Raw genomic sequence first — 27311 nt, 5'->3', positions numbered from 1 at the left:
TATAAACAGCTCGAATGGCTTTTGTGATCTGTTTCTTGATGACTCATGCAAGTGGGAGTACATGATCTCACGGAAAATGTCAAGCTTAAATATTCCAGAAAGAAGATAGAAATCAGAAGTCCCATTACATGAGTTAAAAGACTGTATGTAACCCCAGCACTCTGGAAGGACAAGGCGGGCAGATCATGAGGTCAAGAGATCGAGACCATCCTGGCCAACATGGTGAAACCTTGTCCCTACTGAAAATAAAAAAATTAGCTGGGCATGGTGGCGTGTACCTGTAGTCCTAGCTACTCAGGAGGCTGAGGCAGGAGAATCGCTTGAACCCAGGAGGTGGAGGTTGCAGTGAGCCAAGATTATGCCACTGCACTCCAGCCTGGTGGTAGAGTGAGACTGCGTCTCAAATAAATAAATAAATAAATAAATAAATAAATAAATTTTAAAAATGACTTTATGTATTAGATCAAGTATTTACTTGCTCTGTTTCTGTTACGTAAAATGTTACTTTTCCTGGAAGTGTTTATCTATGCTGCATCATTGTTCATGGAAATAGCCATTGTAGAATCAGTCTTATGTATGTACCATGGCAATTTGTGATATCATGGTTACTTTTCTGAAAAACATTATTGTGTTTAGGTACATTTTTTGAAAGTTTACAAGCGTAACTCTCACACAAGCATGAAATGAACATGTCAAGATTTTATTCAACCCATTAGTTAGTGAGGAAACTAATAGAGTGTTAATACTGGTTCAAAGAGCATTTTTGGAACAAAGTATTTACAAGAAAATTAATAAAGAAATGTTAAGGTAAGGTTTCTGGGTGAGATGTAAAACTAGTTAACATCCTACTGGGAAATAAAGCTGTAACCTGTGGATTATCTGTTTCACTGTACAAAAATTACTTGTACTTTTCAGCCAAGTAACATGATGAAAAAAAGAAAAAAAGTACTTGCACTTTAATAGGACAAATTTTTCCAAATTTACATGTGACTTCACTAAGTCTGCGATCTTTTATCAATGGTAAACAATTGTTGATTTAACTAACTGTGTTTTATTGGGTGGGTCTGTGTCCTGTATGATCATTAAAAGCATAGTCCACACACTATTTTTTGGCTTGTATTCAAGTTTTGGATACCCTAAGAAAAAATCAAACGTGAGCCTCATGTCTGTGCCTGTGCCATTGTCAGAGTAAAATAACTGTATTTGCCTGAATCTGACAAAACTAAGGCAAGGGAGGACGAAGAGTCTCTTGCTTTCTTTTTCTATACCATGCTTTTCCTACCTTCTTATTACTCTAAGAAGGTGGGTTAATGTATTTCTTTACTCGGTTTTTCATTAAATAAGCATATCTTGAGGGTCATCGTATACCAGGGACTGTACTAGGTGGTGGGTAGGTAAAGCTATTCAAGATGGGCAAGGTCATTATCCTGCAGGCGTTTTTGTTCTAAGGAGAGAAACACAATAAATGCAAATTGTGACAACTACACAGAAGGAAACAAAAGGGCATTGTTTAAAAGAATATTAGGCTCCCAGGTAGACATTAGTGTTGCAAATGTATTTATTGTCTCAACTACACACCATAATTATTGTAGAACTCATCAATAAAATGGCAGTTTCCGTTGACTGTCACTACACCTATCCATTCATTCTCCAGCGAAGGGTAGACACAATTATGGTAATTTACACTTTCCTAGACCACATGTTGTCAAATGTACATCAATCAAAAGTGGTTGCCCTCTACACCTGGGGGGCAGCAGACATCCTGGTATCCCCCTTTATATCATCTTGGGATTTCCTTTGATGCTTTGCTGTGTTTGACTCTTGATTACCGATCCTGTCTTTCCTTCTTTCTTACTTTACTTGGTTTATTCCCTTGTTTTGATGGAGAACACCCTCCAGGAACATCCTGAGAAAGGGTATGTAGAGACGAAAGTTTTAGGTCTTGTATATTAGGAATTATCATGACATTATCCTTCCACTTAACTAATAGTTTCATTGGGTATAGAATTTTAACTATTAACTTCAGGTAGTTACCTTTAATATAGCACTTTACAGAAAAACGTTTTCAAACAATTAGGGAAACCTCCAAGGACAAAAGGAAGGCGAGAAGAAACAATTGCAACTCAGTTTTGAAGCCAGAAGGCAGATGGATGAGTAGTGATTCCCTTAGCAGACCCAAGAAAGCTTAGCAGTAAGCAAGGAGGCTGAGAAATAGTCAAATTTATATAGAAATCACCACTAAAGGCACAGGAAATAATAGTATCAGGTACCTTTACAACTTTGGTGGTGAGCGAGCAACTAGATGGGGAGAAAACTGCTCCAGGATATCCTTAAAATCATCATCCCTTCCATCCTGTGCTGCTGCTGACCTCCTGCTTACCCCTCCAAATCTGGTCTTCATTCTCTAGGAAAGGTAAAACAGGATCTCTTGAACGATGATGTGAGCCATGTTTGTGGGTTAGGATCCCTAAGTAACATAGGGGATTAAGTGACCATATGATGACTGAATTCAGGGAGTCCAGTTTTTTACCGCCTTCTATTGGGTCCCAGATGTCTTGGTAATTATATCTGTACCCTTTAGATGGGAGTATGGAAGATTCTTCTTTGGGGAAACTGATCAATGTAAGAGTAAAGTTTTTTCTATAGATACTAAAATTGGGACTTTCTAATAAGTGGTTCACTCGTTCACCCAAAGTTGACAAGCCACATTCTTCTACACATGCTCAGAACTTTCAAATACTGTTTTGGTCTCTTATCCTTGATCATATGAAGATACGAAGATCCATATATTCAGAGCATCCAATCAGCAGTTTAGTCTCATAATTTTAAGTATATACAGATGATCAAGAATTACCAGATATAGAAGATAGATTCCAGAATAAATAACAAATTTTATTTTTGTTAATTTAGAGGTAACAAAGAATATAAAGAGGGAAGATTTTTTTTTTTTTAAAATCAGTATTTTCTAAGATAGTTTACAAAACCATTGGATTAATAGAAAAATAACAGGATACTGTTAAATTCTTAGAAATTGAAAACATGATAGCATAAATTAAAAAATACTAGGATAATTGAAATTTAATGTGAATTAAATTCTTGGAAAGCAGAGCAAAAATAAAAGAATTAGAAATTAGAGAGAATAAGATATAAGGAAATGAGAGAACCATCCTCAGAATAGCAGTACCAAATAATAGGAGTTCTGGGAGAGAAATCAGTGAAAATGGAGTTGGGGCAGAAATCATTGTGAAATAATAAAGGAAACTGTCTGTCTGAAGGATATGAGTGGCACATTGAAGGGAATTTACAAAGTGTTCAGCCAAATGGGCAAGAATGAACTAATTACAAGATACATCATTCTGAAGTTTCAGAACACTTTACAATGAGAAGAACCTTCCAAAGGGCGGACAACACAATCAGAACGGGTCACAAACACTTCAGAATCAAAACAATTTTAGATTTTTTAGTAGCAACACTAGGTGTTTGAAAACAGTGGACTGAGGCTTTCAAAATTCTGAAAGAACATTATTTTTACCTACAATTCTATACTCAGTTAAACCGTTAGTTAAGTGGAGGGATATTATTGTGATAATTCCTCACATACAAGACCTAAAACATTTATCTCTACATATGCTTTCTCAGGATGTTACTGGAGAGTTTTCTCCATCAAACAAGGGAATAAACCAAATAAACTAAGAAAGAAGAGAACATGGGATTAACAAACAGAGAATGAAACACAGGAAAGGATTCAAAGGGATTCCAGGATAATAGAAACAGGGATCCCAGCATGACTGTTGCCTATCATGTGTAGAGGACAAACACTTTTGATTGATAGTAGGTTTAAGTTACCATAATTGTGTCAGCTGTTCCCCAAGAGTGAATCAGTGGGTGTAGTGAAAGTCAATGGAAACTGGCATTTTATTGATGAGATATACAATGATGATGGTGTGTCTGAAACAATAAACATATTCCCAACACAAAGGTCTACATGGAAGCCTGGTATTCCTTTGTTAACTAACATCTTGGAAAGGTGTGCTGATTTACATAGTCTGTTTTCTGTAGGAATACATATATGTCTGTGTGTGTGTATATATATATATACACACACTGATTTCTATGGTCTGTCTTCTGTAGGAATACATATATGTCTGTATATATATATACACACATAAACAATCTCTTGAGAGATATAAATGAAGTCGATAACTGGGATTCACTGTGGGTAGGAGCAGCATATGGCTGATGGAGGGTACTGTGAGGGAGGCTTATTTTTTACTGTTTATCTTTTTGTTCCTTTTAAATATTTTGCCACGTGCATATATAAGGCATTTAAAAATGAATAAAATAAAATGTATTTCTTAAAAATTGAAAATAAAGACAAATGACATTACAGTCTGAGTAAGAGACTATTCGTTTTATTTATTACTTTAAAAATGTTTAGCACTTACTCTATTTGTAACGTTAGAGTACTTTGTTTTTGGAAGTTGTAAATTTAAATTCTGTTTTGGTTTGGGAGAGGGCAAAAGTCAATTTTTTTGGTGGTTCTTGCCAAATACAAGAAAGACAGATTACGAATTCTTAGAAGCTGAATAATTGATGATAGGAACGATGAAGCTTCTCTTGTTCCACAGGAGTAATTCTATAGTTTTAGAATGCCCCTTAGTAGATGTAATAGAATTCAAGTAATTCTAAACTTGAAAACCTTGTTCCTTTAGGATCATATTTTCAGTATTAATTACCTGGTGGTCACTCCGTGGGAAGATGCTTGCTATGGCATTGACAAGGCAAAAGATGAAGCTAAAAGGTCAATGCATTCATTCAGTTCTGCACTAGTAATGTTTGTCTTTTCAGGTCCTTGTCCCATCACTCATAGATACTGTATAGTTGTTTATTCTGAAATGTAAAGAGATGGAGTTAACTTTCAAATTGAGGGAAGGTTTTTTTTTTTTTTTTTTTTTTTTTGAGACGGAGTCTCGCTGTGTTGCCCGGGCTGGAGTGCAGTGGCCGGATCTCAGCTCACTGCAAGCTCCGCCTCCCGGGTTCACGCCATTCTCCTGCCTCAGCCTCCCGAGTAGCTGGGACTACAGGCGCCCACCAGGTCGCCCGGCTAGTTTTTTGTATTTTTAGTAGAGACAGGGTTTCACCATGTTAGCCGGGATGGTCTCGATCTCCTGACCTCGTGATCCGCCCGTCTCGGCCTCCCAAAGTGCTGGGATTACAGGCTTGAGCCACCGCGCCCGGCCAGAGGGAAGGTTTTTTTTAATCGAAGTTGATTAATGCAAAATTAATTGAATTATGATTTTCTTTCATTGTCTTCTCTTGGGTCCTAATTCTTATTTTTTTAATTTTACTCTCTTCCTTCTTCTACTCTGTTTCTGCATAGTTATTGAGACATAGGAAGAAACACTCTTTGACTCTTTCCTTTTAATCAGAATATGCTATACCTATTACATTTCCTAAGGTGCCCATCACTTGTTTGAGACAAGATGGGAGGAAGGTACTGTCCTAGATAAACATAATTTAGAATTTATTGGTTATAATGAACATTGTTGATGAATTTTATAGTATTTGATGCTCTTATGGGCTAAGTAATCCAGGTAAAAAATAAAGCAGGGAAAATAAGAGTACATTTTTCAACAGGAATAATGAAGCATCCTGAGAAACAGCAATAGGAATAAATTAATGTCAGACTAATGTAAAGAAGCAAGATATTGGGGTTCCTTGGTGATAATCAGAAGGGGCTTAGCTTTTTCAGACACTGAGTCAATATGGTACATTCTTGTCCTGCTGTGTTCTATTCTGAAGACATCCTTAGTTTGTCTAAGTGTCCTATTAGTCATTGCCAGTTATGAGCTGGAGGGGAAAATATTAGACTGTGAGTACAGATGGTGGTAAGAATTGCATGGGAACAGAAGATAGCTAGCATGGCATCCTTTCATGAATGCTTAGAGAAGAATAATACTGTTGAATGTTATAGTGGGACAGAGGGGACTTTCCAGTTTGTTTATCGTAATATGAGTTTGCAGTATCACAAACTGGAGATTGGCTGGTAAATATTGATGTTGAAAGCAACAGAAAACCCAACCCAAGCCAGCTAGAGCACAAAATGTAATTTATTGTCTCAGTAATTGGAAAATTCAGGATAAAGCTGAATTCAAGAGCTTAAGCTTGATTATCAAAATGTGGCTCCTTTCATCCCCTTGGCTCTGTCTTTGGCTGTGTTCGTTTCATTTCCAGACTGTGGGAGAACTTGCCCCAATTATCACAATCCCAAATACAGTGGTAGAGGGAATTTCCATTTTTATGCTTAAGGGAAAGTTTCCTAATTGTGTCTTCTGTCTTCTTGGCTTTGATTGACCTGATCTGAATGCCAACCCTATGATTCTGTTTGAGCCAAGGAACATATTTTAAGTATCTTTGTGACCTCGGTGGTAGATTAGCACAGGGTGTTGCATGATGTACAGGTACACAATATACAAATGTTGTATTAAACTGTAAGCTGCTTTTCTCAAAACAACCATTTTGCATTGTAAGAGCTGCTCTAATATAGTCCAGATTTTAATTCTGAATTTTTTTTTGGAGCAAAATTAGGTGACTTGTTGGAGAGACTGAATATGATTACTAGAATTCAAGAATTTGAGATTTTCTGCCTGTGTGCTATCAGGACTTATCAAAATCTCACAGTAGAATTCAGCAAATAAGAAGCAAGAAATTAAATTACATATCATCTTAGCATGATAAGAGATCTATTAAGAGATTAGGGATATATTGGAAGAAAGAGTTTTAATTTCTTTTGAATCATACAAAACAAAAGTGAGAGGTGGGAGGAGAACATGGATGATAGCTGGAAATGAGAGGACTTGAATATTGGAATATCATCCCATTAGAGAAGAGGAATGATGTCAGTGATGCTAAAACTATTCTTTCACAATTGCAACAGAATACAAATTATGCACATCATGATCTTAAAACATACGTTTGAAATTCATTTTATAGAGAAGTTTAAAAATAAGTAGTCTGACGGGGCATGAAAACATTTTGTTAAATCTAATAAGAGCAAAAAATGACCTAAAATAGATTTAAGACTTATGCACTGCGTCATTTATTACTAATGCCTGGTCTTCTGATTTTAATTTAAAAAAACGGAATTCCAAAGATTAGATTTTTAGTATGATAGAGGGAAGTGTACCTAGCTACTCTAAAAAATAAACTATTCAGCATTTGTGTAATTATGCGTGTCTTGTAATGGGAACTTCATTTTCAAAGCTTTTTTTAATCTTTAAATTCTATTGAATGCCAATTTTGCCCCAACAACTTTTCATACAGTGTGAAAAGATGAAAGCAAAGGAGATGCAATTGTCAGTGATGTCACAGAATTTGAGGCATTTCCAATCATGCCTGTGTGCTCATTTTGCATAATCTCAAAACTCACTGATGTGGACCAATTTCAAATGAATTTATTGACAAACACAGGATCTTGGAGCTCTAATTGCCTGGGAAACTGTAAGAATGCAGCGTTTGAGCTCTTGGTCCTGACATAAAAAGATGCTGTTAAATATTTGAAGTAGTCAAGAAAGCTGTAGTGTCATTTAAATAAATGTAATGTTTATTAGAATAATAAAGTGAAACTTTTAGGAGATTCATAATTATGCAGTCTTATGGGAGTTTTGGTTATTGTGCATGAGCTTGAAATATCTGAATGCTTGGAAACGTAGCATAAATGATCTATCGTATTATTCAAGGTGGTGGTATGTGATTTGTTGAAATAAAATATAAATGACAGTATGGTGTGGTTATTGGGTAGAGAGTTTGGAGTTAGCCTTCAAAGCCTACATAGCCACTTAACTGAATAATATTGCATATGTTAACTAACCCATCTCTGCTTTAGTTTTCTCAGCTATAAAATGGTACTAATGCTACGCTCACCTTCTTCATAGAGATATTGTAAGGATTAAATGTGTTAATGTACCTAAAGTACCTTAAAACAGTGCTATATAAGCATTTGCTGTTATGATCACTCTGTAAAAGTCATTACAGCTTTTACTCAGAATGCACAAAATCTTAAAATGCGGTATCAGAATATGAAAAAACATATGAGGAAGTTCGCACATATAGCATTGCAAAAGTTCAGTAGTTAACTCGTAACTACAAATGTGACTTTTTGTATGTTCACTCCAGGACACACTTCTAACACTATTCCTCACACTCTAGGACAGTAATTCTCAAAGTGTATTATACCAAGAATCAGTTGCATCAGAATTAATAGGGCTACTTGTTTTAAATGCATATTCCTGGGCCTCACTCTAGACTCACCAGATCAGAATTTTTGAGAGTGAGAATTTGCATTTTAACAAATGCCTGAGGTGATCTTTATGCAGGACAGATTTTGAGAACTGTTCTTCCTTGTTCCTGATTCCCTCTACTCATGCTGTAATCTCACTTTCACTCTGTCTCACATTGCACTTCAGATGTCTTATTTCTCTCAGTTCACGGTTCTATCACATCTCCCGTTCAAGGACTTTAGATTTTTCTTTCAAAATCACAGTAGACCAAAATTGATTTTTTTTCTTTCACATCCAAAGCCTAGGTTGCCACCTTCTTTCTCCGTCTTCCATTTTGTACTCTCTTCATTGTACCTTGTTCATTTTCTTCCCACTATTTGTCCTAAGTGGGGTGTAAAATCATTCTGGCTTTAGGATTCCATAAAAGACCTTCACTTGGCTTTGGTTTAGCTCAGAACTGCTCCCACTTACCTGTCTCACAAATGCTTTGCTTTTTCCCTTCCCTTTCTCTCATCTTTTTCATTTCCTTTCTTTCCATGAACATTACTGGATTAGAAGACAGGGAAGAGTTTGCAGCTGGTCAAGGAAAACTATTTTATTTCTTCTTCAGATTTCATTAGTCTTCTGGCAGGTTTGCCTGGAGAGAAGGGACAGGTACAAAAGAAGTCCCAATCCTTCAACATCTCTGTCCCTGTTAGCTTATATCCCTTTCCTGGACTCCATTTGAACTCGGCATCCCTGTCTGGGTTTTGCAATCAGAAGTGTGTGAGACATCATTGAGCAGTCTCAGACTGCATTGTCCGTATATACTTAACTGAGAACATTGCATTTAAATCCTAAAATATATCAGGAACTCATGTATTTGGTGTGTCTAAATATAAAGCCATGTGTAGCTCAGTGGAAACATCACATACAAGAAAATTTTATTACTTCTTGGCCAAGGTAAAGATTAATAGGAAGCATTTTGGCTCATAGAATATGTAATGCAGCTCTTTAAAACATGTGAACTTTTTATGTTCGTGCGACTGATCACATAGATCCATTGGAATCTTAATGATCCATGAGGGAAATTGTTCACATTTTTAGAGGTACATCTACATTACAAAACAGCAGCATTTTCAGGAGACCACTGCACTGTTGTGCTTTTGAAAGAGCCTGAATCCCAGAGTGCTGAAAGTGGGAACAATATTGATGACTCATACATATCGTAGTAAAAAAAAAAAAAAAAGTATCATGAAAAAAAGGAAATATACACTTTGATAAACTTGCTTATTTTAAAGCAACATGAACATTTTCTTAGACGTGGTCTTAGTATTTTAGCTAGTAAAATGAAAGAAATTTAAGTCCTGTAAATTTATCCCTTCTTTAAGAGGATTAGAATTTCCTTGCAATGACTAAGAATTAAAAAAAAATTCTCAAAGGAGACAAATTTAAGGAAAAAGTAAACACCAACCAAGAAATCAATTTGTTGCTAGAAATGTAGCTTCAACTGTTTCAGTTTTGGCTGGTATATCATAGTTTTATTTGTGTAAATATGGTCTTTAATTAAATTTCCATGTTGCTGCTTAGGTTTTTCTTAAAGTGTGGATGTCAATAAATTTTTTACATGAACTAAATTTAATAAGTAAGTTTAACTTGTAACTATTATCTTGGTATAGAAGCTAAAAAGCAAAAAGTATTTCTGAATAGTAGAAAAAGAACCATAAGAGTAGAATCGTGATTTTTAACTTCTGTCATCACACATCTGAGTTTGATGGCTTAGCAGTTGATATATTTATGTCTTAGTTGTTTGCTGTCTAACTCTTCATACTGTGTTTATGTCTATAGACATCACAATCTAATGAAAATAGATTAGATATATTTCGTGAATTTTATATATATATACATTTTGTTTTGTTTTGTTTTGTTTTAGGGATGCCCTCTGCATCTTTATTAGTAAATCTTCTTTCAGCTTTACTCATCCTGTTTGTGTCTGGAGAAACAGAAATAAGATTTACTGGACAAACTGAATTTGTTGTTAATGAAACAAGTACAACAGTTATTCGTCTTATCATTGAAAGGATAGGAGAGCCAGCAAATGTTACTGCAATTGTATCGGTAAGAAATTATTATAGTTCTATTTTTACTGAAATAGATATGAAATTTCTTAGTTTTAATGGCAAGGATTTTTTTTTTCTGTTTGAGATTTTGAGCAGTTTCATTATGGTAAATGATAGATGATTTGCACATAACACTATTCCATTTTTATCTCTTATAGGTTTATAGAGTGCTCCAACATAACCATGTGCATTTGACAGTACTATTTTTAAAGATATAGACTGATCATTTTACAGTGTTCATGTATTTATTTTAGAACAAGAACTTTTCATTTTGGGTAATTTGGATTGTAGTTATATCTGCTCAGATATACTCTCTATTGTAAGGTGGTGTAGAGAAAATGTATGGAATATTTAAAAGTAGAAAACTGACAATAGTAAAAAAAAACTTTAGTTATGTCTGAGAGCTCTTTTAGTGGGAAAAATTAAGTATATTAACTTAAGTGAATGTTAGGTAGAATTTGTTAAACTATAGATCTATCTTGCACACAGTTTAGTTACTGGGTGGATTGTGTGTGCGTGAGTATGTGTCTACTTTTAACCAGAAAGTTATGTCATATGACCACTAAGAACATTGCTATATTTGAGTCTCAAAGTACTTAAACATTTTGTTTGCAAAAATAAAATTTTAAGTGGTAGGTTTAATAATCACATTATGAAATATTATAAAAAGAGAAGATGCAGAAAAACGACCTATGAACAAATCCAGTGCTATAATTTTAGTTATTTGTGACTAATATCTATATATAGACATTATTTTTAGAGTATGCATTATATTAGATAATCTTTTTCATATAATTTTCATTGAATCTTAACAATTTTTTCAGGTTCCTTTATCATTTTCACAACTTTTCTTGATGGTGTTGTAATTACTTCCTTATCATTCTTCCTTTTCATTGAGGTTGCTTCTAATTTTTACTGTTATGAATGTTATTCTGGTGAATATATATATGTGTATATATTTTGATTTTTACTTATTTCGAAGTGTTAATGATTTGATTAATTTGCATTTGATTAATGAAATTGATGAAATGATTTTCATAGGCTGAATTACCGTGCTTTTCCGTTTGTTTCAGTGGCTCTTGATAATTCTTTCTTAAAGTTTGTGTCATTTTCTATAGTAAGGTATATTTCCAACACCCTTGACAACTTACTTGGATTTCTCAACTATTTTAAACTTATTTTTATGTATGAGAACTAGGAATTGACTAAAATTTCCCTGTACATGTTTTTTATTGGTACTAAATCAAATATTTTTTCTAGTAGTTAAATTACTCATTTTGAGCTGTTTGGTGAAAGAGATCTCATGTTGATCTGCACAAGGTCATGCAGAATCTTACCAATAATGCGAGACTCTTACTAGTCATGCTGATTTTACAGAATAAGATCTTAAAAAGTTAAGGAAAAGTTTATGATGACTAAAACATTTGAAATGCTGGAAGAATTAGATCTTTATTGGAGATGTGGGAGAATATGAGTACAACTTTAGGTTGAGTTTGGGAAAGAGCATTTTCTTTGAAACGGATAGGAAAATAATTGATTTTCCTGACACATTTTTTGGCAGGCCACATACACCTCTTTCTTTTCCTTCTTTTTTGTCGATATATAATTGTTGTACGTATTTTGGGGGGTATATGTGATATTTTAATATTTGTATACAATGTGTAATGATCAAATTAGGGGAATTGGGATATCCTTCACTTCAAACATTAATTTTTTCTTTGTGTTGGAAGCATTACAATTCCCCTCTTCTAGCTATTTTGATATATTAAATTATTTGATACAATAAATTAATGTTAACTATAATTTCCCTACTGTACTATCGAATATTGGAACCCATTCCTTCTGTTTTTGACTCCTTAACCAACTTCTCTTCATTGTCCTCTTCCCTTCTCAGCCTCTGGTAACCACCATTCTACTCTCTACCTCCATCAGATCCACATTTTTAGCTGGATGAGAATGTGTGGATGAGAAGATGCAATATCTATCTTTCAGCGCCTGGCTTATTTCACTTAATATAATGACCTCTTGTTACATTCATGTTGCTGCAAATGAAAGGATTTCATTCTTTTTGATGGCTGAATAATATTCTGTTGTGTTGCTTTGCATATATACAACAATTTTTTGAGAATTTTAGCTATGATTTGTCTTCTTGTTAGGTTTGCTGTAGTCTACTCCAGATCAATCAAGAGCAGAGAAAAAAATTCACATAATTGCTTTCCTATATAATTATTATTTTTCTGTGTAATATTTGTTTTCATTTCACAGCACGAACAAATGATTTTGTTTAGAATCATTTCTATTTTCTTTTTTTTTGGAGGCGAATTCTTGCTCTGTTGCCCAGGCTGGAGTGCAGTGGTGCGATCTCAGCTCATTGCAACCTCTGCCTCCCGGGTTCAAGTGATTCTCCTGCCTTCGGAATAGCTGGGACTACAGACACACACCACCACTCCCAGCTAATTTTTGTATTTTTATTAGAGACGGGGTTTCACCATATTGGCTAGGCTGGTCTCAAACTCTTGACCTCATGATCCGCCCACTTTGGCCTCCCAAAGTGCTGGGATTACAGTAGTGAGCCACTGAGCCTGGCCTAGAATCATTTGTTTATTTCTGAAGATAAGTTTTTTCAGTTGTTAAATATTTATGATTTTTGTTTTTGTACACCCTGTCGATAAATATAAAAGTCACTTGATTTATGCTTTTTCTCTTGATTGCTGTAATTAATGTCAGTTTTACTTGTCCTAATACTGTATTAAATAAGAATGATCTATATTTTGCATTTCATAGCTGTATGGAGAGGACAGTGGTGATTTTTTTGACACATATGCTGCAGCTTTTATACCTGCTGGAGAAACAAACAGAACAGTGTACATAGCAGTATGTGATGATGACTTACCAGAGCCTGATGAAACTTTTATTTTTCACTTAACATTACAGGTAAGTCCGTGTTTCCTCCTTATAGAAATTATAAGGAGGACTTATAAAACTTATAAAAATCTTTTAGTACTTAACAACCTATCTATCTAGAGATGAGCCAATTCAGATAACTGGTGGTGGTATTCGTAGAATCCAGAACAGACAACCTGTTCAACATTTCCGTAATCTGGTTATTCCTTGATCTTGTCAGAAATTCCACAGCTAGTTTTTGGATCCATTCACCTTACTCAGGAATTGCCATGACACTTGCTCCAGAAAACTTTGCCTTCCCTTTGGCCTTTTTTTCTTTTATTCCTCGCCTGCTACCAGATGTGCAAAGAATGACTGTGACTTCTGAATTCAAAGGACAAGGATACATAAAGCAGGCATGGAAGTGGGAGGTCCCTGTGACTTAAATTCAGAGTACCGATGGGGAAAAAAACTTGAGTAGTCTTAGGTTTAATTGAACTTTATGGCTTCATCTATTAGGTTGAGGCAATGACTCGCTAACAACATTCTGGTGGTTTTTTCTAAAGAGCATTAAGAATTTTTTTCTTGAATAATTGTGTCACTACCATTAAAATGTTTGTGAAAAAGACACTTGAAACAGTTATATTTTGCTCTTTTAAGTCATTCTTTAAAGAATATACTTTTGTGCTGCTCTTGAACATCTGTACAAATGTTACAGAAAACTCTGCATTTTATAAACATAGTTTTAATGTTTTATCTTCAATTTGGTTCTGTGATTCATAGAATAACTAATTCTAAAGTTCCAGCACCTTCAATAGCATGAGAAAAATTACATTGAATTTTTTACTGTGTACTTAATTCTGTTATATTAGTGACAGGATAGTAATTATAACTAATTTATAATATAGTATTACTAGCCAGTGATTATTTATAATTATACTATCATATATTATTAAGAGTCAGTGACTTACGCTTTTCAAAACTTTTTTGAAAATTTTTCATTTGGAACTTCTTAACCATATTGATGTAATTGGAATGTTTACTTAATCTGTACATTAAGATTACATATGTATTTTTATTATATTCTGAATGACTACTTGAAGACAAACTCTACAAAAATAAATATTTAATTTATTATTTTATTTTTAATTCATTATTTTATTTTTGGGATTTTATTTTAGAAATCTTCAGCAAATGTGAAGCTCGGATGGCCAAGGACTGCTACTGTGACAATATTATCAAATGACAATGCATTTGGAATTATTTCATTTAATATGGTATGGACACAATTTAATGATACTTGTGGTTGCTAGATAATAGTTTATTAAATTTTAAAAATTAGTTTTCATGATGTTAGCAGTATCATGCTGTCTTTTGATATTTAAATAAAATTTGCTTTAACTTTGTCTCTGTTTCACATTCTATAGACCATTCATTTGTTCTACCCAAGATGTTTGTGAATTGAGGAGGCTTGTATGATCATGGACATCTGTTGTCCTAATCTCTTTCTGCCGATTGTTCCACCTGACTCCTTTGTTACCACTTTTGTCTTTAATTCAGATATACCACTCATTGCTTTTGCCTGATTTCCCCAAATGTCACCTAAAGAAAGTGTTGTTTGTTTGTCAGACTCTTCTGAAAGTTTGGAGTTAATGGGAGATGAGAACGCATATTGAAATAATACTTTTCAAAAAACTTACTATGAACTTAAATTGAATAGCAGGTGTTACCTCTCTTTAAAATTCTGTAGTCATCCCAACTCTTAAGATTTTCCCATTAATTGATATTTTCTGAAGGTTGAAACTTCATTCCATCCCACTCACTTTTGCTCAATAGTTTATTTTCTATTCCTTAACTGAATTCCTGTGGCTCTGGCCAATCCTATGATCAGAGGGTTTTATGTTTGGAAACAAATACACAAGATAGGGCCCTTCTTTAGATAAATTGTTTCTAGCTCTTAAAATAAAACCAAGTTTATCTCCAATACAATTGAATTTGGCCACTAAATTTTAGACTCCAGTAACATTCCTGACTTAGAGTCTCTTTGAATCACATTACTAATTATAATTAATAAAACACGTTGCAATACTTCCCAGCTTTTCATTTATTTTTAGATTGCTACTACAATTGGTTGTATTGTATGTCATTTTCTTGGTACCTTAACTTATCTTTGAAACAAGTTTGCTATAGGTAAATATCTTTATAGTGCCGTATCTTCATTAAAAAGGGTATTTGACCAACCTCAGTTTGGTAGAAATTCGGTAACCTCCATTATACTGTCATTTAAAAACATTAAGTTAATTAATCAACCATCTCTTATTTGAATGATAAGGAATTATTAATGATGAAGCAGGCTCCCTTAATTGCTTAATTTCTCTCCATATGGCTTTCTTGCTACACTAACTCCCTGTATATCACCTCTGACCTCACACTGATTTGTTTAAAGGTTTATTTTGTTGTTGTTGACATTATACATCTTAGCCTCTGAGAAATGAATCCTAGTTTCTGGCATGGATCCCAGGTCCCTGACTGCTGGGGGTCTCAGTGCTGCCAGGCAGCCTTTGACATCCTTGAAATTAAACTAAATAACCATTGAGCTCACAGTGGTGCTCAATAGGCTGGCTTTGGTTTCCACCCTGAGGATGATTATGTTGGTAGTGAAAATGACATTGATGATGATGATGATGATAATAGCAACATTTACTGAACCCTCAGTATATGTCAGGTAGCAACATTTACTGAACCCTCAGTATAAGCACTTGATGTGAACTCTTGCATTGAAACCTTATCACAACCTTTCAAGATGGATATTCCTAACCCCAGTTATGGATGGGGCTACTGAGTTTTGCTGTCACCTGGAGAGCTGGCCACTGCTTCTGTAGCTTGTTTGCACTTGGCTGCGTCTGTATTCCTCCTCTCCCACCTTGAGTTTCCACCAGCCAAATCAGCATATTTCTTTTGAAGTCCTCGCTTTCACCTCCTGCAGAGATCCTGTCCTGAAAGTTATTAGCAGTGTCTGCTTTTCACTGACAAGCTGGCTGATGTGGAGAAAGAGGGGTTGTGGGCAGGGCCAAGTGGTGGTCCCAGTGACTTGCTGCCTTGGTCTGGAGGCTTAACTCATGTCTGTCACCTCCTGGGCCCCTGTGAGCATTTGAGTTTGTCACCTTTCAACTAAAAAAACCTTTAAATTCCTCAGCAGAACAGCTAGTTGATGGTAGAACCAGGACAGGAAACAGCATCTTTTGCTTGACTAGTTTTTGTGTTCCCTTTACTCTATTATTTTTAACTTTTTCAGCATTTTAAAGCTATAGTTCATTGACGCTAGGAAATATCACATTCTTATACACAGTGTGGATTGATTTGTCTGTGGAAATTGAGCGTTTCTGAGGTAATAGTTTTTACTGCCTCATACCTCTGATTGCTCAGATCCTCATCATCTGTGCTTGCTCTCCTCAATAGCTTCCCTCAGTCACAGTGAGTGAGCCCAGGGGCAGAAACGAGTCCGTGCCTCTTACTCTCATCAGGGAAAAGGGAACCTATGGAATGGTCATGGTGACTTTTGAGGTAAGTTTACTCCGAAGTAATTTTATTTTAGTTATTTTTATTTTTGAGACAGAGTCTTGCCCTATTGCCCAGGCTGGAGTGCAGTGGCATGATCTCAGCTCAGTGCAACCTCTGCCCCCCGGGTTCAAGTGATTCTCCTGCCTCAGTCTCCCCAGTAGCTGGGATTACAGGCACGCTCCACCATGCCTGGCTAAGTTTTGTATTTTTAGTAGAGACAGGGTGTCACCATGTTGGCTAGGGTATTCTTGAACTCCTGGTCTCAGGTGATCCGCCCGCCTAGGCCTCCAAAGTGCTGGGATTACAGGTGTGAGTCACCGCACCTGGCCCTGAAATCACTTTAAATACAAACACTGGAGTTCATACCAGATGGCTACAGTTTTGAAAATCAAAGTTCCTTGTATAATAAACACGACACAATACAATTAAAATAAAGATGAATACTTTTCTGATCTGATACATTTCATGATTAATATAAAAATGTTTTCCTTGCTGCTTGTGTATACAATGCTTACATGAAATACAAGCTAACATTTTAGATATGTGGGAAAAATAAATCATAAGATAGAATAATAATGTTAATTCTATAAATTTCATAAAACTTTTATGATAAATGTTTTCAAAAATAGGAAATTTTAAAATACCCATGGATTACTTAGGTTTATGTAAAATGATTTAATATGTTGTCTTTCTCCATTTTATTTTTATTTTAATTTTTTTTTGAGACAGGATCTTACTCTGATGCCCCGGCTGGAGTGCAGTGGCACAGTCATGGCTCACTGCACCCTCAACCTCCTGAGCTCATGCAGTCCTCCTGCATCAGCCTTCTGAATAGCTGGGAGTACAGGTGTGCATCACCATGCCCAGCTAAGTTTTAATGTTTTTTGTAGAGATGAAGTTGCATTATGTTGCCCAGGCTGGTCTCGAACTCCTGAGCACAAATGATCCTCCCTCTTCAGCCTCCCAAAGAGCTGGGATTACAGTCATGACCCACTATGCCTTTCTCCCACCCCCCACTTTTTTCAGTACATCAAATGGATGGTGTTTATTGCCATTGCATTCCACCATGGGAATCCATAAATGTTACAGGATGTGGCATGAATATGATAAGCTGTGGGTGAGGTGTATTTTTCAGGTGCTAGCTCTAATCATTTGATTTGATTGCTTACTGACCATGTGCCAATCATGGTGTCACCACATTGCTGTTCTGTGAGATACACATTTAAATCTTCAACTAATTTTGTGTTTTCTGTGTTTTTTAGGATCCACAACATGATCATACACTATTTTCAAACATTAGAGTGTTAGCAATTTCAGATACCGGTTTCTTTCCTCATTATTAATGGTAATATCAATAAAATGGAAACTTGTATTTATGTAACACAATTCTATGGAAGCATAGAATAGTTTTGTTCATGCTTGTGGGTGTCCACATCATATGGTAGTTATGTTAACTACACAGAACATAGAACAGCAGAAGGCAATAATGCATGAAAAACATAGTAAACACTAACTAAATATGCAGTAGTCTTGCAAGTTCTACACTGGAAGTCATACACAATTTTTCAGGTACTTAGGAATATGCATTTAGACAATTTTTGAAAGTTTTTCTGATAAATATTAGAAAAATTAGAAAATAATTGGCTGTAGAAAGAATAAATCATCCAGGTTAGAGTGTTTTCAACTTATCTATGGATGTCTAAAGTTATTTTATCAGATTTGTAGCCTGTTTTCTATTTAAATAATTATAAGTAACATTTTTGGAGTGCTTAATATTGCCATATATTGTTGTAAGTGCTTTATATTGATTATAACTGCATACAGATAGCACCCCTCCCTGGCACTCGATCTCTCTCATGCTATTCTTAATTTTTTCTCTATGATACTTATTATCATATAACATACACCCATTCATTTACTTATCATTTATTCCCTTCCTTTAAATGTCAGGTCTATATGGTGCAGAGTTAGCTCTGTTCACTGCTAAATCTTTAGTACCTAGAAGAGATGGAGCATGGAGCATGCTTTTTTTAATGAATGATTTTATTCATTCTTCAACAAATGCTTTTTTTAATGAATGATTTTATTCATTCTTCACATCTTCACATCCAGCTTGTGAAGTGGAAAATATTGGCATTTGATTCTGTTACTTGAGGGAATTTACTAATCTTGAATACCCTTTCTTCCAAGAAGAAATATTTATAGAGTATTTCTCCCTTCAGGTTTAACGTAATGCTTGAGAAAAAGCAGCTCATAGAAACCACGTACTTTAATGCAGTTATAGTCAATATCTATAATTACGTTATAGGACCTATTAATTTGAAGGGCAGAATGATGTAATTCCTTCAGAACATCTTTAAACTTCAGATTTTTGTCAGCTGACATCACAATGATGCTTTCTCAATCTCGTGAAGTATTTTGTATTTATTGATGGCATTGTGTGTTTCTTTTCAGGTAGAGGGTGGCCCAAATTCCCCTGATGAAGATTTGAGTCCAGTCAAAGGAAATATCACCTTTCTCCCTGGCAGAGCAACAGTAATTTATAACTTGACAGTACTCGACGATGAGGTTGGTTAATGTTACATACCCAAACGGGACAAGGACCCTGTGTTGCAGGACACAGTCCTGTATAAACTTAGTGTATTGTGGCCAGTCACACCTCAGCTATAAAGAGCTATTTTGGAATACATCTTCTTATTATTTATCTTACTTAATTCACATTAAATTTTACATCTAAAAGCTGGTGAATTTGAATATAACTGGCAACCATACATAATACAAACATTTAAGCATTTTGTATACCCTGATAATCTATTTGTGTTAGTGCTTTCAATTTTGAGCAAGAACAGTACTAACCTAGAATAAATATTTTACCACAAAAGCAAAGAAAAATTCTACTTAAGTTGATATTCTTTTGTTTGGATATTTTTAATGTTCACATTTATGGGAAGGTTTTTATTATTTTCATATTTCACATTGAAACTACCAAGGATAGAGATACATGATACAGCTAGCTTAATTGCTAAGAAAATAATGAATCTGAGCAATAATGTGCAAGGATGTCCCCCACATGAGCTAAACAAGAGAAAACATGACTTTTTAGAAAAGAAACTATATTTTGCCAGAAAAGAAAACAAAAAGAAAATAGCTGGGAGTTTGTAACCCTCCCTCTACCCTCCTACAAACATTCCGAAACTAAATCACAAGAAACCTCAAGAGAAGGGAAAAAAATGTATTAGAGTATTAGAAGACATTATTAGAAAAGAGTTCTTCTCTTGAAAAAAATAAAATATTTGGAAGCATTGATATCTCTAGTTCCTCTGGTTCTGGAAGCAAGCAAAAAAAACCTTTTGTTTTAAGATCTCAGAGCACTGGGCCGGGCGCGGTGGCTCAAGCCTGTAATCCCAGCACTTTGCGAGGCCGAGACGGGTGGATAACGAGGTCAGGAGATCAAGACCATCCTGGCTAACATGGTGAAACCCTGTCTCTACTAAAAATACAAAAAATCAGCCGGGCGTGGTGGCGGGTGCCTGTAGTCCCAGCTACTCAGGAGGCTGAGGCAGGAGAATGGCGTAAACCTGGGAGGCGGAGCTTGCAGTGAACTGAGATCCGGCCGCTGCACTCCAGCCCGGGCGACAGAGCGAGACTCCGTCTCAAAAAAAAAAAAAAAGATCTCAGAGCATTGAACGGGCTATAATTTGGGGAGATGATTAATTATGCCTTTTGATTGTAAATTTGAAAGATCAATCAAATCATAACATTTTATTTTTAAGATAAATAGCTTTGCTTTTTGTATTGCTACTGATGGAGGTAAAAGTGTGCATTTTTTCTTCACTTTTATTTCTAAAATAGAGTTTGTGGCGAATGAAAAGCTCACACAGCACTGTGGATATTAACCCCAAGATTTCTCTGCAGGAGCATTAAAAAAGGGGGGAAAAAAAAGAAAAGCAAAAATTGCACTTTAACAGTGTCAACATTTTTCCTAGTAGTGACTCTTACAGCTTTTCCTCCAGGGAGGCATCATGTGTATCTCGAAAAGCATATATTGGTGTCACATGTTTAACTCCTGAATTAACCATTTGGAGAAAAGCAAGAGTAATTCACAAGGAAAACTAACAATTTTTATGTAATGTTTAACGTACTTTCCAGATTCTTAGGTATTATTAGACTTTCAGTACTACTTCTAACCCTACCAAACTGATAAAACTGATAGAAATGTATGACAATTTTTTACTATTTAATCTTTGGAGTTATCCAAGGACCAGTTAAGGTTGAAAGACATTATACTTGTACTTCATTAGTTGTACTGTTGCTTCATTACGTTTTCTTTTCCTGTCCAAAATACGTTATTTACCTGTGGAAAATATTTTATTAATTGGAGACTAAACAAGCCTTTCTATTTGCTCCCTCAGTTAGAGAATTTTTATTTCTGTGTAATTGTATTGAAACATAATGACTTGTTACACTTTAGTCTCTTTCCAGGTGTTTTGGCTGTTGATGTTTTGCCTCTGTTTATATTCCTTTAACAGGTACCAGAAAATGATGAAGTATTCTTAGTTCAACTGAAAAGTGTAGAAGGAGGAGCTGAGATAAACACCTCTAGGAATTCAGTTGAGATCATCATTAAGAAAAATGATAGTCCCGTGAGATTCCTTCAGAGTATTTATTTGGTTCCTGAGGAAGACCACATACTCGTAATTCCAGTAGTTCGTGGAAAGGACAACAATGGAAATCTGATTGGACCTGATGAATATGAGGTTTCAATCAGTTATGCTATCGCAACTGGGAATTCCACAGCACATGCCCAGCAAAATCTGGACTTCATTGATCTTCAACCAAACACAACTGTTGTTTTTCCACCTTTTATTCATGAATCTCACTTGAAATTTCAAATAGTTGATGACACCATACCAGAGATTGCTGAATCGTTTCACATTATGTTACTAAAAGATACCTTACAGGGAGATGCTGTGCTAATAAGCCCTTCTGTTGTACAAGTCACCATTAAGCCAAATGATAAACCTTATGGAGTCCTTTCACTCAGCAGTGTTTTGTTTGAAAGGACAATTATAATTGATGAAGATAGAATATCAAGGTATGATTTATTTTAAATATATTGCTACCATTATTTTAATATATTATTCCAAGATTTAAGTTTTGTGGTGTTGGACACAACAACGAACTGTTAGAATATGTGTAATTTTTTTTCTACCATGGCTTCACTGTTTTCTTTCTTATTTGGAGTGTGATTTAATTATGCAAATGATTTATAGTATAGTAGTTCCCTAGGACACATTCACATATCCACACCTTCATATTAAAAATGTTTTTTTTCCACCAGGTGTGGTGACTCACACCTGTAATCCCAGCACTTTGGCAGGCTTAGGGGGAGGATTATCTTAGGCCAGGAGTTCGAGACCAGCCTGGGCAACAAAGTGAGACCCCCGCCCACAAAAAATAAAATAAAATAAAATAAAAAGATTAGCTGAGTGTGGTGGTGTCCACCTGAAGTTCCAGATACGTGGGAGGCTAATGCAGGAGGATTGCCTGAGTCCATGAGGTTGAGGTTGTTGTAAGCTCTGATCACACCATTGCACTTCAGCTTGGGCAACAGAATGTGACCCAGTCTCAAACAAAAAACAAATCAGTTGTAACCTTTTGTTACATAGATTCTGTTTTTATCAGTGTCTAATGGACAACATGACATTGGGAAAGCTAATCTAAGGGAAATAAAGTGTACTATGTGACAATATGTATTTCTCTTAAAACATTTAAGATTTGAAGAAATCACAGTGGTTAGAAATGGCGGTACCCATGGGAACGTCTCTGTGAATTGGGTGTTGACACGGAACAACAGTGATCCCTCACCAGTAACAGCAGATATCACCCCAAGCTCTGGAGTTCTCCATTTTGCACAAGGGCAGATGTTGGCAACAGTTCCTCTTACTATAGTTGATGATGATCTTCCAGAAGAGGCAGAAGCTTATCTACTTCAAATTCTGCCTCATACAATACGAGGAGGTGCAGAAGTGAGCGAGCCAGCAGAGGTATAACTCTTGTTATGCTTTATGCTTGTTAATATTCCTGTGCTGTAGAAGAACCAAAGAATGTGATCATACACATCAACTTTATGTTTAGTTTGAAGGGACAAGAAAAACACTGGCTTTGGAAAGATAGTTTTCTTGTTCAGTATTCCTTCTGAAAATAAATATTTTACTCTCTAAAAAATTCCACAAACTGATTTAGGAACATTTCCAAATCTGTTTTTGGTTCATCTTTTACTCTATTATGTGTAGGAAGTCATCACTTTTAGACATGAAATATTAATATTCAAATTAGAATAACATGGAAAATACAGGATTTGATAATCTCAGATGTGAGAATTCTATACTTTAATATTTTATTCCTTTATCTGCAGCTTTTGTTCTACATTCAGGATAGCGATGATGTCTATGGCCTAATAACATTTTTTCCTATGGAAAACCAGAAGATTGAAAGCAGCCCAGGTGAACGACACTTATCCTTGAGTTTTACAAGACTAGGAGGGACTAAAGGAGATGTGAGGCTGCTTTATTCTGTACTTTACATTCCTGCTGGAGCTGTGGACCCCTTGCAAGCAAAAGATGGCATCTTAAATATATCGAGGAGAAATGACCTCACTTTTCCAGAGCAAAAAACTCAAGTCACTACAAAATTACCAATAAGAAATGATGCATTCCTTCAAAATGGAGCTCACTTTCTAGTACAGGTACTTTTATTATTAAAATAATCGTAATTTTGGTTAACCCTCAAGTGTACTAATCTGTATGAAAGAATTAACTAAAATTATTTTGACTTTGTTATTTTCTGTCATTTATATTTTGTTACTAAAAGTTATTTAGGTAGTTGGAAGAGAGATTATGCCTGCTCCTGAGGTATATAAGGATGAAGAAGACAAGAATTTTTACCAAAGTTAATATTTTAATTACGTGACATTAAAAGTACGCCAGACGTGAAATGCCAGTCATGCAAGTCGGACTGTCATGGATAACATAGTAGAGTAACTTACAAACTATTACAGGGGAGAGCAAGAGAAAGAGAGGCTAACTATGCTTTGAATTGATTTGAGAAAATATGACATAGGAATAGGATTTGTAGGATAAGTGTGTTTTCATAATGAATATTACAAGGGAAATATTTCAGAAATAAAGCAATATGAGAATTTTTTTTCTTTTTTTCGAGACAGAGTCTCACTCTGTCACCTAGGCTGGAGTGCAGTAGCACGATCTCAGTTCACTGCAGTCTCCACGTCCTAGGTTCAAGCGATTTTCCTGCCTTAGCCTCCCAAGTAGCTGGGATTACAGGTGCCTGCCACCACACCCGGCTGGCTAATTTTTGTATTTTTAGTACAGACGGAGTTTTGCCATGTTGGCCAGGCTGGTCTTGAACTCCTTACCTCAGATAATCCACCCGCCTGGGCCTCCTAAAGTGCTCGGATTATAGTTGTAAGCCACCGCGCCTGGCCCAAGAAAAATTTTATAAATACTTTTAAATAATATGCTAAAAAATCAATTTCTTTGTCTGGGTAGGATCTCTGTACCTTCAGCTGTTTAGTAAAGTCTCCATAACATATCCTTCCATTTTACATATTTCATTTCTTCTGCTAACCAAAATATTTTTATGGCCAAAGTGTAAAATATCTGCACTCATTTATGATACTGTTGTTGTTTTCCATGTGTTGATTGCTTGACACTTAAAATCCAAAATCAATAAAGAGTGCTTATTAAATTATGTAAACCAATTAAATACAGAATCAGGTAGTGTGAATGGACTGACAAGGAAAGAGCCAAAATCTTATGTTGCCATACATTTTGCCAACTGAAGTATATAGCAAATTAAATATTCTATTTCACTAATTTCTTTGAATCTTACCACATTTAAGTATGTTTCATATTTTGTCTAGTTTTTTTTATGATGGATTTATTATTCCTTTCTCTGGAGTTTCTGATTGTCCCTTTTCTATATGTTATCTTCACTATATTACTGAGACCTTGCTGCTATCTTCCTGTGCGTGTTGAATGTTGAGTTTAGCTAAACTAACTGCTTTCTATGCTTGTTTTACATCTGTTGTCTGGGATGTTTTTTACTGAACTCCTGAATTTTCTTAATCTCTTGCCTTTCCCTTCTGGGATTATGCTGTATTTTTATTGTACTATATCTACCCTCAAACACATGTGTTGAAAGTATATATGTAAGGTAAACTTTTTGAGTCTTTGAGCATCTGAAATGTGAAATTTTATACTCATATTGATAGTTTGGCTTGGTAGAAATTTCTAGATTAAAATAATTTCTTCTTCAGAACTTGAAAGGAATTGTTGTTAAGCTTCCAGAGTTGCAGATGAGAAATTTGAAGGGAAGGAAATGATTTATCTTTTAGATAATTCGATCTTTGTCTCTGAAAGCTTTTTACAACTGTTCATTGGTGTTCTGAATTTTGTAAGACTGTGTCAGCACTTGGTAGGGTGACTGTTTTCATTTTGAAGACTCCCGCCTTTTTTTAAGCTGAGCCTCCAGGCATACTTGTGCTGTTAGTGCATTTTTCGAGAACTCTTGTCCAAGGGGCTTAGTGGGTAACCTGTTATGGGGATGTAGGATTTGTCAGTATGTAAGCGACACCTTTTTGTAATATATCTACACAGAGGGAGGCATTTGCCATCTTCCCCAGAGCCCTACACTAATGGCAATAGATCCTGATCTTCACCTTTATTATTATTAATTTTTGTTTTCTTGCATCTCCTCCAAGTGGGAAGATTTTCATGTGATGTGTGCTTCTACTTGTGAGGATAACTCACTCTCTGGAGGACCCTTGGATTTTTCTTGGAGTGGAAAGATAGGGAACATGGCTCTGTTCACAATGGTGTCTGGTTTGTCCTGTGGCTTATGGATGCCAGGGAGTCTAGATCTGTGAAGTGAAATACTGCAAATGGCCATGCACATGACTTGGGCCCTTGTGAGCATTAAGTTAAAACAACTAGAATGCTGCCACCAGAACACATTTAGAGCTATATTTAGAAACTAAAAAACAAAACCAAAGAAACCCTCTGGCTTTATACAAAAACATGACATAATTTGTTTGCTTTTAAAAATTGATTTTATTAATATGGAAATGCATACTGATTTTACCAGTTCACACTTACAGTAGCATTTCTGAAGTTTCAAGACTGTCTGGGATACAATTTGTTGAGTTTCAGAATTTAATGGAATTTTTTTGATGTCAGCACTTGTTTGTCTTCTCTGCTGTCGGTGTCCTCAGGTTTCAGGGTTTCAGAACATTCTCATAAGTATATGTTCAAGGATTTTTTTGGAATTTTTTGGTGCCTAGTGTTCTCCCTTTTGTTTGTCTCCAGTCTGGCATCATCTACAACTCATACAAGAACCAGATTATTAAAACAAGTGGAGTGAGGCCAAGATTTTACACAGTTGCTTTTGCTTTCATGGAGGCCTGGGCATTCTGGCATATGTGGAATTGTTGCGGTGATGTGATAAAAAGTTTAAGAATTGATGATGCAGAAACGTTGTTCTGGAGTTACAGAGAACGTTTTTGTTATTTTAGCTTTCTAATTTCTTTTCTCATAATGCCTCAAAACTAGTTTTTACTATAGATAGAGACAGTAAAAACTGTGCTAATATATATAAAAAATCTGTACCAATATCAGTATCCTCTATGCTAAACTTTTAATCTTTTGAAAGGTCCAATATTTCTATCCAAGTAGCTGCAGAGAATTCTTGTATAAATACATCCTTTGTATGAGTCAGGTATTATACTAGCTACTCTGCCTCAGTATTCTATATAAATATGACAATTAATTTTTGATAACACTTGAAAACTAAGAAAAAGTTGAAGAAGGATGTAATTAATATCTGATTTTTGGTGATCCTGGGTTAGAAAGTTGCACCACTAATTTCAGACTCAATTCTTTATGTATCTCTCTATATAGTTAAAAAACAAAGGTCTTACAGTGCAGTTAATTTAACACTTGCTTAGGGGGAAGAAGGCATTATTAGTCACTGACATAAATCATTGAGGTTCAAAACAGTTGTAGGTTCTGGAAGGCTGGTTGGAATAAGAGGGTTGTGTAGTTTTCATAGTACATAATAGATGAGCAACTCAAGAATAGGAAGCCTCAGCCTCTGCATGCAAAGTTGAATGAAACTAAAGAAAGGAGAATTCTTTAGTCGCTCCTCATTCTTTAGTAACCCTCTCAGCTAAATACATTAGTCTGAGGTGCAGCTTTTGGCAAGCATGGGGTTACTAATGTGCTGTCCCAGTGGCAAACTATCTGAAAGTAAAGAATGATTCTTTATGAATGAATAGAGCAGTTTGATTTAGCAGATGGAACCCAGACAAAAAAAGGCTTATAGGCTAGGAAATAAGCCATGTACAATTAACATTTTCTTTTCCATCAGTTCATTTCATAACTGTCTGTATTTTCTTTCTAATTTGTCAAAA

At 35.3% G+C, this 27311-nt stretch overlaps 1 protein-coding gene across 1 annotated transcript in view; it reads left to right on the top strand.

The window, feature by feature from the left end:
* ADGRV1 (adhesion G protein-coupled receptor V1) overlaps positions 1-27311 on the top strand; it is a 611804-nt gene that overhangs the window by 51522 nt on the left and 532971 nt on the right. Inside the window, exons 2-9 of the mRNA XM_030927972.1 lie at positions 10192-10376; positions 13163-13312; positions 14443-14538; positions 16721-16825; positions 19277-19390; positions 21352-21917; positions 22599-22869; positions 23241-23570. Coding sequence (XP_030783832.1) covers positions 10192-10376; positions 13163-13312; positions 14443-14538; positions 16721-16825; positions 19277-19390; positions 21352-21917; positions 22599-22869; positions 23241-23570 — 1817 coding nt within the window. The remainder of the gene's footprint in view (positions 1-10191; positions 10377-13162; positions 13313-14442; positions 14539-16720; positions 16826-19276; positions 19391-21351; positions 21918-22598; positions 22870-23240; positions 23571-27311) is intronic.

Source organism: Rhinopithecus roxellana, chromosome 3 (genome assembly GCF_007565055.1).
Source record: "Rhinopithecus roxellana isolate Shanxi Qingling chromosome 3, ASM756505v1, whole genome shotgun sequence".
In the NCBI taxonomy this organism is placed as follows: domain Eukaryota; kingdom Metazoa; phylum Chordata; class Mammalia; order Primates; family Cercopithecidae; genus Rhinopithecus; species Rhinopithecus roxellana.
Note: the sequence above shows the minus strand (reverse complement) of the source record. Positions and strands in the feature narration are given on the sequence as shown.